General features: G+C 35.0%; 2 protein-coding genes across 4 annotated transcripts; one reads left to right on the forward strand and one right to left on the reverse strand.

The window, feature by feature from the left end:
* si:dkey-111e8.5 (uncharacterized protein LOC566993 homolog) lies at positions 1-4,683 on the forward strand. Of its 2 annotated transcripts, XM_058774623.1 has the most exons (6): positions 1-272; positions 757-841; positions 1,494-1,539; positions 2,061-2,267; positions 2,389-2,582; positions 2,696-4,683. In XM_058774623.1, the coding sequence occupies exons 3-6, from the start codon at positions 1,530-1,532 to the stop codon at positions 2,750-2,752; spliced, it is 468 nt and encodes a 155-aa protein (XP_058630606.1). In that variant the 5' UTR covers positions 1-272; positions 757-841; positions 1,494-1,529; the 3' UTR covers positions 2,753-4,683. The 2 variants fall into 2 exon arrangements, with proteins under 2 accessions (XP_058630606.1, XP_058630607.1); XM_058774624.1 differs by lacking the exon at positions 757-841.
* A 100-nt stretch (positions 4,684-4,783) lies between these two features.
* Positions 4,784-13,775, reverse strand: si:dkey-111e8.4 (uncharacterized protein LOC793802 homolog). Of its 2 annotated transcripts, none has more exons than XM_058774626.1 (3): positions 13,638-13,775; positions 5,473-5,614; positions 4,784-5,089 (listed from the first exon to the last, which is right to left on the reverse strand). In XM_058774626.1, exons 2-3 carry the CDS (start codon positions 5,610-5,612, stop codon positions 4,861-4,863), a joined length of 369 nt encoding a protein of 122 aa, XP_058630609.1. In that variant the 5' UTR covers positions 5,613-5,614; positions 13,638-13,775; the 3' UTR covers positions 4,784-4,860. The 2 variants fall into 2 exon arrangements, with proteins under 2 accessions (XP_058630609.1, XP_058630608.1); XM_058774625.1 differs by lacking the exon at positions 13,638-13,775 and adding an exon at positions 5,778-5,914.
* Positions 13,776-14,273: the final 498 nt, after the last annotated feature.

The following is a 14,273-nucleotide window of genomic DNA, read 5'->3' on the forward strand; positions in this document are numbered from 1 at the left end:
ATTGTTTGGACTAAATTCAGTTTGAGGTTGTCACGACATATGCACAGAAGAATTTCTTTTATAATATGGTGAACATTTATAATAGATAGCCTGTGTATTTTTATGCGTTCTTTTTTATGCGGTCAGTTTTTAAATGCGACGTAGGTTAAAACGCTGCTTTCACTTTCACATTCTGCTAAACCACGCCAGACGTTTTAGACTTCGTGGTGGTCAAACATCAGTTTCACCCCTCAATATTTCCATAAACAACAAAATTTAACAAGACAAACAAGGTAAGATGAATTAAACAAAGTTTGCAGATAGCCTAATAATTTGTATACTAACAGGTAGGGAGGGGGCGGTCTGAATCGCTTGTCACAGCTAGGCCCTTTTAAAAGTAACTTTATGTAGGGGGAGATGGTTGGAACACTTTTTGTTTCAGCATCTGTAACTCGCTGAATTTTTGAGCTAGAGTGCTCAAACTTTTATACAAAGCACCCACATTTGTTCACTACAAAAGGCACCAATTCAAACCGCTGCAGGAATATCACAGTCCTTATAAGTTGATGTCAAATAGGTTACATGGAGTGCCTTTGGGGTAGGTTGTAACACATACTGGGGTAAGTTGTAATAGTCAGACAAAAGAAGCAAAAACAACAGCCACCTCAAGTTTACTTCAAAAACAGGTTTATTGAAACAATCTAAAAGAACAATACAAAACAATGTCAAATTTTCTACGAATGACCACATCTACAATCCACTTTCTGTTTGATGCAGGAGTGTGTGCGTGTGTGTAAATTACTAGAACAAACCTCCTCAACAGTATTTATGCTTACTGAACACTCAACTCCAGTGCACCAAGGTAAAAAACATGTAGATCTATTCCCTTACATAGAACTGAGGACTTTCATGTTGTCTATATGGAGCTTTTTTTGGCAGCTCAAAGCAAAAGGAAATGTGGGTAAAATGTGCCCTATACAGTTTCTGGATCCACCAAACCTGCACGCTAGGGATAAAAACATTTGGTTTGTTACCATTATGACTCTGATTGAGAAAATTCATATATAGACACAATCTCACACACAAATTTGCACCATTTTTTGTTTAATTGTGTTATACCCCACCCCTGTCATCCAGTGTTTAGTTAGCTGTATTAGCATAATGGTTTGAAATTAGCAGTTTAAAAATGCGTCACATTTTGCCTGAGAATCTACAATTTATTCTAATGCAAGTTATATGATTTTATCTGGAACAGATTAAGTACTAAGCAAAATATAATTTAAGTCAAAAGAATTGATTTTTACATCAAAATCATTTTTTTCTTTATAAAATCTGCATATACCTATTTACAGCCTTGACAACCATTCATATAAGATCGGGAGAAAGTGGGTAAACAATGAAATTATCATAGGACAGTTTATCCCTGATTGGTGGAAATGATGTTGTTGCAACCATACCTAGTCTCCCCCAAACTGTTTTTTTAATTAGCCTACTCTCTCATGTTCTTTTTGCAGCTAATATTTTTCATCCCTCCACTTCAGCAAATTACGATGCCATCGAGTAAGTCAGACATGATTACTTTCTATCTTAGTTCTATCATAGTTGCTATATTAACCTAGTGAATGTAATCTGTGCCTTAAATTGACAGTTCAGACAATCAGTCAATCCATCAGTCTGACCTGCATGACTTGCTTTCGTCTGTGAAGCACAAAAGTCTTCAGGCAGAATTGTACCAATACAGGTTTAGTACAACATGAAATTTAGTAAATAATGACTGCATTTCATTCTATTTAATAGCAAGCAGGCTTGTTTAATAAGGTCTAAAATAGCATGGCAATTCAACATAGCAGTTTGTGTTGGATTGAAAGTAGCATTTAGATATTATTATAGATTATAGAGCTTATCAGTACGTATTTAGGTTGTCTGACAGATTTACCATCTGTGATAAAACTATTTTGCTACAAAAGTTTAATTTCTAATTTGTAATGATATTTTGAAGACGTTTCAAGCTTTCAAACTTAATAAAACCCTCTGAAGAGCTTTCAGTGTTTCTCACCTGACTATATGCTTTTTCTTTGCAGTTAAATATTCTATCAATGCACCTGACAGTGTCAAAGACATTCCTATGACATTCATGAAAAAGCTTAAGGATAAGACAAAATTGGGATCAAAAATCAAGTTGAAAAATGCAGAAAAGAGAAATAAGCCCAGTGATATTGGCCTAGTTTTCTTCCCAGTTGTTTCTCGCACTGGAACTGACATTGATGCTGCTGTCAGTAACATTAAAGGTAAGAAATGGCTTAGAGAAGATATTGCATGGCATTCATAATAAAAAAAAAAAAAAAACCTGAAACATATAATATGTTACATATACTGGATAAATGACAAACTTCTCTTTCTTAAACCTAGATGATAAGCCAGTCATTTTAGTGGTTCTTCATCACACATTTGACCCTGAGGCTGTTGTGTCAGACAGCAGTACATTTGTGAAAAGGGAGAATACACTTACCGTGGACTGTCTGTTCTATGAGGACAAAGGATTACTAGAGTGTAAAAGAAATGATAAAGCTTACAAAAATGCTATAGAGTGGCTGAAATTAATGGTACGTTACCATTTCATCAGCATATTTTTTTTTACAAGTGTATAACTTTTTCCTTACATGCATAAAAGCCATATTAGATAACTGTTTTTGTTTTTACACTTAATTATCTTCAGAAAAGTGTGATGAACAAAAAGGATCCCCTACCAAATCCCGACCAACATCCAGTTTGAATTCTGCACAGATGCACTGGGAAAAGAAATTTAATTTCTCACATTTTTTGATAGTGTATACTTATTGATAACCAATTAAATCCTCCAACAAAATGTAACCTTATGCATTTTGCAGGCTCCGTTTTTCATGTTCAAGTTATTGATGCTCTACAAAGGTGCTCCTATACAAAATTATGTGAATGCATAGGAAATAGTTAGTAGTTTCTTTATTTGGGTGTTTTACCACCAATTACAACCTTCCAGCCTTCTTAGGCTGATGATACACAGGGCAACTTTTTGAGCAATGTTGCCGGGCAATTTTGGGCAATGTTGCAGTCAACAGGCAACCAGGTGAAACACGGGGCCACAACCGATCTAAAGTATCCAGATAGAATTTTGTTACCCATTCTCAGTGGGAAGGTGGACCAGCAACATTGCTCAAAAGAAGTTGCTCTGTGTTTCATCAGCCTTAGAATTGATTCATACAACTGTTGAATAGACTCCAGTTGAATGTTGTTACAGAACATCTGTCGATTGCTTCAGGGAATCTGCTTCTCACTCCTCTCTCCAAAACTGGCCCCAGTGATTTAACAATATTAAAGTCAGGTGATTTAAATAGCCAGGGCATATGTTGAAGTTCATCTCGGTGCTCCACGCACCAAGGTTTTACGATCATGACACCATATTGTTTGCAATTTAGCATGGTGTCTGATGAAAATTTTAGCATTTGGAGCTTTCATGGATGTTGGCTTTGTAAAGTTCTCTGTGGTCTTTTTTTTTTTTTTTTGTGGAAACAGTCTTCAGGGTGAAAATTTAAATTTGATGGCAGTTTGCTGCAGTAGTTCTGTGTTGTTTAGACACAATCCATAGTGTCCGTATCATTCACTTTTGGTTTTCGCACATTATTGTTCTTCGCTGATGAAGTCTTGCCATGCTTTGTGTAAGCAGTCATGATCATAAAGACTGTTGTTCTTAAAACACCAAACAGGTTTCACCCACAACCAGTGTTGGGGAAAGTTACTTTTAAAAGTAATGCATTATAATATTGCATTTATTTAATTATTATACTTAGTTACTTTTTAAATCGGGGCAGGGCTTGCTTGTTTGTTTTTAATATAAAAATTTCTTAATTTACAAATGTAACAGCCCTTTCACACCAAAAGTGAAATGAATACGCCTCAGGCTGAAGGAAATGTAAATTAATCTCTACAGTAGAGGGCACAGAATATGATGCAGGAGAAGAAAGTTCAGCACTATTCAGTAATAACAAATGTGTCATTTTTGCTTATTAGTATGGTAGAATTTTATCATCGAAGGTCAGCAGCAAAGGCAATGGTTATTAAAAAGGGATTAAATAGGCCTACAAAAATGATATTTGTCTTTTTTAACATATATTGCAGGTTTGTATAATATTCTGAGTTTGCATTTGACTGTTTTTATTCATTTTGAGGAATACTGATTCTGTTTTTTGCTGGTGAGATGAGTAAATGCATGTTCACCTTTAGTCTAGAACTACTGTAACATCAGGTTCACACAGCGCACAATGCCTCTGCATTTACTCACGATTTCTCTCAACATGGCAACACAAGAGCCATCAGTCAATACATGGAGTAACTGGAGTTACTTATTTGAAAAAGTAACTCAGATATTTACTTCTAAATTAAAAAGTAATGTGTTACTTTAGTTGCTTAAAAAAGTAATCTGATTACGTAACTTGCGTTACTTGTATTATTTTGTCCAACCCCTTATGAAGTTTGTACAGTGGATTAATCCTTCCATCCATTATCCAGACTGTAGGCTTGTGAGGATGCTGGAGCCTGTGAGTAGACTCATGGATCCAATAGTATTTTTAAAAAATGTTTTTATTTGATTCATGTCTATGTTCTTCTTGTACACTTTCTTTCTGACAAAATGGCATAAATATTTCAAATAGAATAAACATGTACAAATGCTGTCTTGCATTATTCATTTCGTAATTATAAATGTTTGTTTTTATTACAAAGTTATTATAAAGTTTGTTTTATAATTGTTAAAAATAATAACCAATTTACTTGTGTACAATTATTTCTAATTTAAGTAATTGAAGTAAACTAAATATTGTGATGAAAAATCCTAATCTACAAAAAGATTTATATAATCTGTAATGCATCTGTGTAATCTTGATCGTTGCCATCATCTGTAACAGCAGAGACAGAGGGGTTATGGCGGTCTGGAAGCTCAATAGAGCAACCTCTACGAGTTAACATCTCTACAAGCTCTGTTGCATGTGTCTGCTCAGTCACAATCTTCAGAGTAAATCTGGGTGGGTTCCCCACGTGTGTGCCATCAACTGGAATAATCTCTATTTCGGCCATTTTCCTTGAGAAAAAGAGAGAGAGATCAATCATAATGTAAGCAAGAAGGCATAGGCCAAATGTGCAGCAAAGATGCTCAATCCTGCTCCTGGAGAACTACAGTACCTTCCTCCAAATATATCTGGACCAACTAATTAAGATCTTCAAGAACACTTCATAATTACAAACAGATGTGTTGGATCAAGACTAGAACTGAACTTTGCTGGAAATTAGATCCCCAGGAACAGGAATGTACATGGGATTGATATAGTGTTTATGGTAAATCTCTCTCTCTCTCTCTCTCTTTCTCTCTCTGTCTGTCTGTGTCTGTGTGTGTGTGTGTGTGTGTGTGTGTGTGTGTGTGTGTGTGTGTGTGTGTGTAGGCACAGTGTGTGCATGTTTTAGTACTCTGTGGGTCTCTGTGTGTGATGTCGTCTTATGAGCCAACAGACAGCAAAGATGACCAGCAGGAGGAGCAACAGCAACACCACAAACACGATGAAGACATCAGAGTTCAGCCACCGTGACAGAGAATCTCCTGATTCCATCCCTACATGGAGTACAGAGGTGTAAAAAGTAGGGATGTAACGATTAACCGCGAGCCGGTTGAAAATCGATTCAAATATGTGACTATTCAAATCGGTTGAGCTAAACAAATCGCGATTCAATTAGGGGTAGGAGTTTATATGAATGTATGTCTGAGGGGAACTTACTGTCTTTAGAAAAGTTTAGATGGTATTTTTTCTTTTCATCTTGCCTCTTAAATGCATATTAAAGTTCATAAGTTCAGCGCTGCTTTGTTTACAGCGGAAACCAAGGAAACGCTTAAACTGCTGGCAGAGAGTGAATCTGCGTCTCATTCAGCTCGTCTGCTGTTTCATTTCATTTACATATTTTTTATGTAGCCTATACAGTTGTTTCACAAAACTGAAGTCAGACTAGGGGTGTGCGATATTGGGAAAAAAAAAAATATATATATCTCGATATTTTGGGGGATTTTTTCGATAACGATCATTAGACGATATTTTGCCGAGTGTGTTATTGTGCTGATATCTGACTACTGTGGACAGCTGCAGTTTTTTTATATTCTTCATATTCTGTGTGGTCAGTTCACATCAGCGATAAAATTTTTTTATCTTTTCATAGAAGTTTAAATTGATTTTTACCTTTTATGGGCAATTTTATTTTATTTTTTAATTTGTTACATTTAATCAGTCAATTAGAATAATAAGACATTTAGGCTGTTACCAAACAAATTAAACCAGTATCAACAAAATTAATCTTTGCAGAAGTTGCATCTGAAGTGGCATTTAGATGCATTTACACACTGTTTAGGACAGTGGTCTCAAACTCAATTCCTGGAGGGCCACAGCACTGCATAGTTTTGATCCAACCAGCTCCAAATCACACCTGCTTGCAAGTTTCTAGCAATCCTGAAGACCTTGATTAGCTCTTGATTGGAGCTAAACTGTGCAGAGCTGTGGCCCTCCAGGAATTGACCATATGCACAGAGCTCTATTTAGAACTTCCGGATAAAGATAAACCAGCTCGTAATCTTCCGGTGAAGCTCATTTTATATGTGCTATATATAGGTAGAGACTCTCACAGAAACATCTCCTGCCTCATTCTTATCAGAAACTGAAAAACAAAATAATTGCAACATTGTAAATAATGATTGTGGAATTAACATACAGACAAATAAACACTATCATAACTGTTTAGGCAGTTAGGTTAATCTTTTAAACGACGTAATGGTATTCTCGATTAATCCATATCTTACCTTCAAAGCCATGAACACATTTTTAAAATCTTATAAAATTTTAAGCCATTTATTGTTTCTCAACTCTGTGTGGTAAAATTCCCATTATTAAAGGTTCCGTTTTCATTCATGAAGACAACATGAAGAAATATGCTAAAAACGTGTCTCGGCGAAAAATAGACTTTTTAAGATTACCGTTATAACCAAAAGATGGCAGTATAGGATCACTCATTGGCTGCAGCTGCCATTTCAACTTAGTTTTTCACGTCTTTTGATTTATTATAAAATAAATATTATAACAAATTTAGTACTTTGTCGCACTGAAGTATAAAGTAGGCTATAGCAAGTGCAGGAAGTCACAAATTCACAGTCAAATACAAATTAAATAAGTTGGTATAACAAACAAATAATGCATTCAGTATTTTGAAATGTTAAGATTTAATTTAAATAACTAGGCTACATCGTTTAAGTTTTATCCAACACAGACCTGTAGTTTTGTTAGTCTGAATTTAGTCTGAATCACTTAATGCACAGCTTTATTTTGACATCGGCTCGTCAGGTGATTCATTCCGTTGCCGCTGTCAAACATAATTACTCGCGGCATGATTTAACGGATTCCCTCGCGTAAGTTTAACATTCGCATTTTGTCATTCCTGAAACGGAATATGTGGAAGTTTGGTCATCTTAGACAAACAAAACTTTTCTCCTAAATGTGAATGGATTATGTAGAGAAACCGAGTAAAGGACGCTCTTCTTACGGCACAGTACACTTGACCGGAAATGGCTGAGCTGGCTTATCTACAACCAGGAAGTAACTGTGCATAAGGTCAATTGAGTTTGAGACCAATGGTTTAGCACATGGAGTGCTTTAACCTGCAGTTACAAATGCATAATGTTTTGATATTTTAAACATAAAACATTAAATAGTGATATTTGAAATTATTTTAAAATGAACAGATACTTTGAATGTGAAATTAAAATCGCCAGTAGGTGGCAGCAAGTTACTGTTGACAAGTGAGTCATTGCGACTGAACCGAATCATTTAAATGGTTGATTCATTCAGGAACTAAAAACATCGTCATGTTGCTCAGCAAAAAACAGTGCTGTAGCTGTTTGGAATTATTTTTTGTTGGCGAAATGGAGCAAAAAACAGGCAATATGGTGTATAAAACGTAAGTCTCTTAATATTAACTTATTGTTTATTGAACTGTTGTATAAAATCAATATCACAATCATGCTTATTTTTGAACATAAAACGGCACTCGTGTGATTGTAACTATATGAAATGATGCACACAAATGATACACACACACACACACACACACACACATTTTCTGCCCCCATATCTTGAATTTTGTGGTCATTCTTAATGCAGTTTTATTAGACTGAATCATGCAGTGAAAGAACACACTCTAAATGCGCACGCGCTCTAGTCTAGACTTCACGTAATGAATGCGTGCACTCTGTAGGGGTTTTTTTTTTTTTGTTTGTTTTTTTGGTTTTTGCAAAATACTCGATAATGTCAAATTGCACATCGTTAAAACAACAATTACAATATTATCGCAGACGATATATATCGCACACCCCTAAGTCAGACCATTCTGTTTTTGCTTCAAATTTCGAAATTATACAATCTAATTTAGATTAAAAATTGCTCCCCACTAAACATTAGACGTCTGATGGACGTGCAGATTATGTCTATATTGCGTCAGTCGGTCCAAGACCAATTCTGCACGTCTGCTTGACGTGCAAACTAGGTCCGCTATTTGGACGTCTAACCAAGACCCCATTTGGACGTCAATATGCAGTTCAACATTTGAACGTCGGACTAGGTAACTTTTTTTGGACGTCGAAGGCATGTGCAGAAAATATCAACATGGTTAATGAATATCAGTATATGAGGAGTCTGCACAGGCCTAGGAATATCATTTAATCCTGATCTATTCAAGTGTTTTTATCTATTTTTGTTTAATATTTTGTTTTACCCAATAAAAAATGTGATTTAGAGATTGAGTTGAAGTCATTTTCTTCACAGTTGAAATATTTTATCATGTAATTTAAAATGTATTGAGCACCACATAAAATCATCAAATCAGGTCAGGTACAGGTTTCCAAAAAAACATTTTAACTTAAGAGATGGAGTAGTTTGAAAGATGATTGTGCATATTAGCATATTAACTTTATCCAGAGGAATTAATAAAGAAATATAAATGGCGCCCAGTTCCGACCCACAAAACACATTCGGTTAAGCACTTTAATTTTTATTGTTGTACATTTGTTGTTGTGGTACAGACCCACGCAAGGTGAGCTGTGTAACTTTATTATTATTATTATTTTATTTATTTATTTATTTATTTTGTATTTTACCACCAATGTTGATTTTAGAAAGTTTTTAGGTTACGATGCACAACATTGAAGTGATGTATGCGAGCCATTAAATTCATGTTCCTAGATTTTAATGGTAGTTGGCAGGAAACTTAACTAGTCAAAGCTTATTAGTGACATTTGTGCCAGTTAAAAACAATAAAGATGGAAATAAGTGAGTGGTGATTGAGTTGTGATTTATTTGTAAACCTCTGTTTATAGCTGTAGTCCCATGTTTCCAGAAGGTGAAGGACCTGTTTCCTGTAGCAGTTCATTTTCCTGTAGCTTCGTTTGGCTCAGCAGCAGGATTGAATTGGAAATGCATTACACCTTTTCCATTTATCATCTGCTGCTGAGACAATCAAATGAAGCTATAGGAAAATGAACTTGAACAGTATGCCACCTTCTGAAATGGGACTACAGTTATGTACAGAGCCTATAAGCAGTATAAAATGAGTTTAAGTTTGAAGTAGAAAAGACGTCCACAACGACCACATTTGGCCTACAATTAGCCCTTATACAGAGGTCCTGTGGACGTCAATACTGGACGTTCGTTAGACGTTGGAAAAAAGACGTCATCTGGTGTCACAGTACCTTCTGAAATGGGAATACAATTATGTACAGAGGCTATAAGCAGTATAAAATTATATCTAAAATGAGTTTAAGTTTGATGTAGAAAAGACGTCCACAACGACCACATTTGGCCTACAATTAGCCCTTATACAGAGGTCATGTGGACGTCAATACCGGACGTTCATTAGACGTTGGAAAAAAGACGTCATCTGGCATCACAGTCTGCGCCTTCAGGGGACCAAAATTGGACGTTCAAAGACGACGTACAAAAGACGTTGTTTGGACGTGTCTTTGCGCAGTGGGTCATGTTACATGTATGCAGCATCTTTGTTTGGATCATGATTAAAATGGTTGCCTCTAATTTTAAATGGAAAGCGCACAGACAAAGCCTTAGTTTGTTTATATGAAAAGATTTATTTAATTTGTGTTACTTATTTATTTGATTTGGAGCTTGTTTTAAAATTTCAATTTAGTTTTGTTATTTACATTTACATTATATTTACATTTTGTTATTTAGCAGGCGCTTTTATCCAAAGTGACTTACAAATGAGGACAATAAAAGCAATCAAAACCAACAAAAGAGCAATAATATGCAAGTGTATAGCAGTATATTATTATAATGTTATATTTCAGTTTCACAAAGAAACGTGCAGCATTTTGTCCAAGCAATAATAACACATTTAATTTATAATTTGTCTTAAATCTCATTTTGTAAAAAAAAATCGGGAATCGAATCGTGAGTTGAGTGAATCCTTACATCCCTAGTAAAAAGTACCCAAAAATTTTACTCAAGTGCAATCTCAGAAATAAGCTGTCACTGGAACGGTACCTTTTCAAAAGGTACATGTTTGTACCTAAAGGGTCCATTTTGGTACCTTAAAGGTACATATTAGTACTTAAAGTGTACATATTTGAACCTAATAGGTACAAAAGTGTACCTTTTGAAAAGGTACCGCCCCAGTGACAGCTTTTGTACCTTTATTTCTGAGAGTGTGAAAGTACAGATACTCAGTGAAAATTTTACTCAATTAAAAGTACAAGTATCTGAGCCAAAAACATACTTGAGTAAAAGTAAAAAAGTACAACTTTAAATTGTACTCAAGTATTAAAAAAGTAGAAGTACTTTCAATGGCACAGGTCAAACATGTATATATAGTGCAACAACAACAATTAAAACGCAGCACAGCGGAACACCAGAAAAAAAATACAGGGAAAGGGATTAAAAGGAAACTCCATCCTTTCCACCCTCATACCATCCCATATGACTTTCAATTATCAGATGAACACAAATTAAGAGTTTTAGAAAAAAAAATCACGTTTATGGGACATCCAAAAATGACACTTCAAAAACTACACAGAGTGAATATGACAGTAACGCATTCAACCCCTGTTAATGAATCAGTGTCGTCTTAAGTGAAATGATATTTTAAATATTTTAAACTTGACCGTCGTGTGCACTTTATGTGGGTTCTGAAGTGGTTCTGTCCCCTTACATTATCTGGACTAAAAATCTTTGCATGTGTTCATCTGAAGAAAGAAAGTCACAAATATCTGGGACGACATGAGGGTCAGTAATGATGAGAGAATTTTCATTTTTGGGTGAATTATCACTTTGAAGAGCAAGATGTGATGCAGAGGCTAGAAACATATTCCACACAGAATACAAGAATGTGTTGAATTAATTAGGAGAGTCATAGAATTAAAACATACAACATTAACGTTTTGAAAGGCCACTTTTTTGTGTGTGTTGTCTATTCAACGTCACTGTCTGACAGGATAATTAATCTTTTAATTATTTATTTGGGACTTTTAGAGTTTTTTTCTCAGAAAATATTGATAAATAATTATTTGTGACTAATTAGATTAATTAATTTTACATGCAAATCATGTAATTATTAAGATTTTAAAAAAAAAAAAAAATTATTGACAGTCCTGATTCCTACTTAATGTGTCATATAATGGCATATTATAAATGCAACTTATCCACTACCTGCTGAGAACATCACTAAACATGAATTACAATTCATTTAACAAACAATTTATTTAAACACTTTTGGAGATTTTTAATTATTTTCAAAAAATGATCACAAAAATATTAATTGTATTTAAATTCTCATCACTGATTTTATTTGCACTCAATCTTGTGCATTCAGATAATATATTACACAGCTAATGGCTCTATCAAAACAGAACAACAATAATGAATAAACATTTTGGGGAAAATGCAATTTTGCTACCACAATATGATTCCGATTCAGATTTGATGGTGAACTTTTGAAGCCAGACATTTACCTGATGAAAGTCATAAGTGAAGTAGAAATATGTGTGCTTGATGCATGATTATTGGTTCTCACATCAGGCACGCATGTTTGAGCTTCCGTTTACCATATTTAATGTGCATAAGATAAAATAAAAATGTAATGTACTTTTCAAGATGAAATAAAATTGTAAGGAGTAAAAAGTACAGTTTTTTCTTCAGAAATGTAATCAAGTAAAAGTACAAGTAGTCAGTTTAAATTGTACTTGAATAAAATTCAAATTAGTGGTGGGCATAGATTAATTTTTTTAATCTAGATTAATCTCACTGTAATCTTGGAATTAATCTAGATTAATCTCACTGTAATCTTGGAATTAATCTAGATTAATCTAGATTAAAATGGCTCATTTGAATTCTGCCAAGTAGATCAGAATAAGTTTACTACTAGTAGTAAACAACTAGCAGTCATCAAGAATTTAATATTGATAATAACATCGAAGACATTGTATGATTATTCCTTAAAGATAAGGTTTTAATAGTTTTAGTAGTAATAGCCTATTACGTTCTGCCTAATATCTTCAAGTGAAACCGAACTTTTATTTTGACGGGTTGCCGTGAGGATAGTTTTTCTCAAATGAAACGCTCGAATGCTCATGAAGTGACTCTCAGAGCAGTTCTGGAGATGTTGTTCATGTATTTATGTCCTCATTTAGTGAGACGACAGACGTTATATCGCCGCAAGCGTCACGCGGTCTTCTGTATGAGTGAACAAACCCGTGCGTCTGTGCCATACATTAACACAGAGACACACAGAAGTCATATTTAAATAGACGTTTTGCGGCTCAATATTTACAAATAGGAGTGGGAGTGTGCTCACTTGTCTGTGCGCTTACGTTTGTGTGTGTGTTTGTGTGTGTGTGTGTGTGTGTGTGTGTGTGCGTGCGAACCGGGGCGGAACTCCGCTGTGCGCGCGATACAGAGAACTCCACCATGTAACGAGAGACAGAAATGACTTGCCGATTTCCATTGGGAAGCTTCTTAAAATAAATTTTCCTGAAGCAAACCCGCGGCTTCATAGCTGCATCCATGTTAGCACGCATACACACAGGTTCGAAGACTCGTTCTCGCCCCCTACAGTGCAATTCGGCAAGGTATACATCCACGCTAAAATATCAAGGTGAAAGTCATCATAGCTTGCGTAGTATAGACCCAGCTCCCAACCCAACTTTGAGAATAGCTTAACGGCGATATTTTTTTTATCGCCCGATAAGAGTCTCACGTTAACGCTGCACGTTAACGCCGATAACGGCCCACCACTAGTTCAAATCCCCCAAAATAATACTAAAGTATTCAAGTAAAATTACTCAATTACTTTACACCTCTGATGGAGTAACACAAGCTCATGAACTGTTTTGAGAAATCAGTGAACCTAATGAAATACATAGCTACTGAACGACTGTGAACAGTATAACTATGTTTCATCGCTAATTGTTTGATAGCCTTATGAAATATCTTTCTACTGCAATGAACAATGAAACGATAACAACAACAAATGATTTTCAGTTTGAGTAAGTGCAAAGATCTACATTATAGTAGGCTAATATCTTTGACATAGACTACCTGAATAATGGTCTGTTCTGTTGGTCTGTTTCTGATCGGTGAACGTGCTCTGTCAAAGAGTAGAAACACTGTAGCCATAATATAATTTTGATTAAAAATTAAAGTGAGGATGAAATTAAACGCGGTGTTATGTTTTGTTGTTGTTTTGTAACTTGCAACAACGGTTAAAACAGTTGAACACTTTAAAACATAACAGGAAGGGGGCACTAGCATATGTATGTTATACCAAAGATTATAGAATACCCTTCTTAAAGAGACTTTGATTATACATAGCCTATCTATGGACGCTTGAATCCGGGAAAATATGCGCGAAATGATCACTTCTGTAAGGTGTCTGCATAAAGCATTCAGTCTAGATGTAATCCGTTTTAATTTTAGATCTTTATATAGTCTAATATTCAGTCAGTCAAGGCAGATGCAGGGGAAGAGCAAGAGAACGGAAATCAAGTGATTATAATTATCTGAACTTTATTAGATATCCAAAGATCTGCCTTATTCCACTTGCCTTGAAACCAATTCATCAAGTGTTCTTAAAACAAGAAAAAGACTATGGAAATTTTTTTTTTTTTTAAACAATAAAACAATTTTGGAGGGGGACAACTTCTTGTAACTTATGGAGACAATACAGTTATTCTG

Source organism: Onychostoma macrolepis, chromosome 05, assembly GCF_012432095.1.
Source record: "Onychostoma macrolepis isolate SWU-2019 chromosome 05, ASM1243209v1, whole genome shotgun sequence".
In the NCBI taxonomy this organism is placed as follows: domain Eukaryota; kingdom Metazoa; phylum Chordata; class Actinopteri; order Cypriniformes; family Cyprinidae; genus Onychostoma; species Onychostoma macrolepis.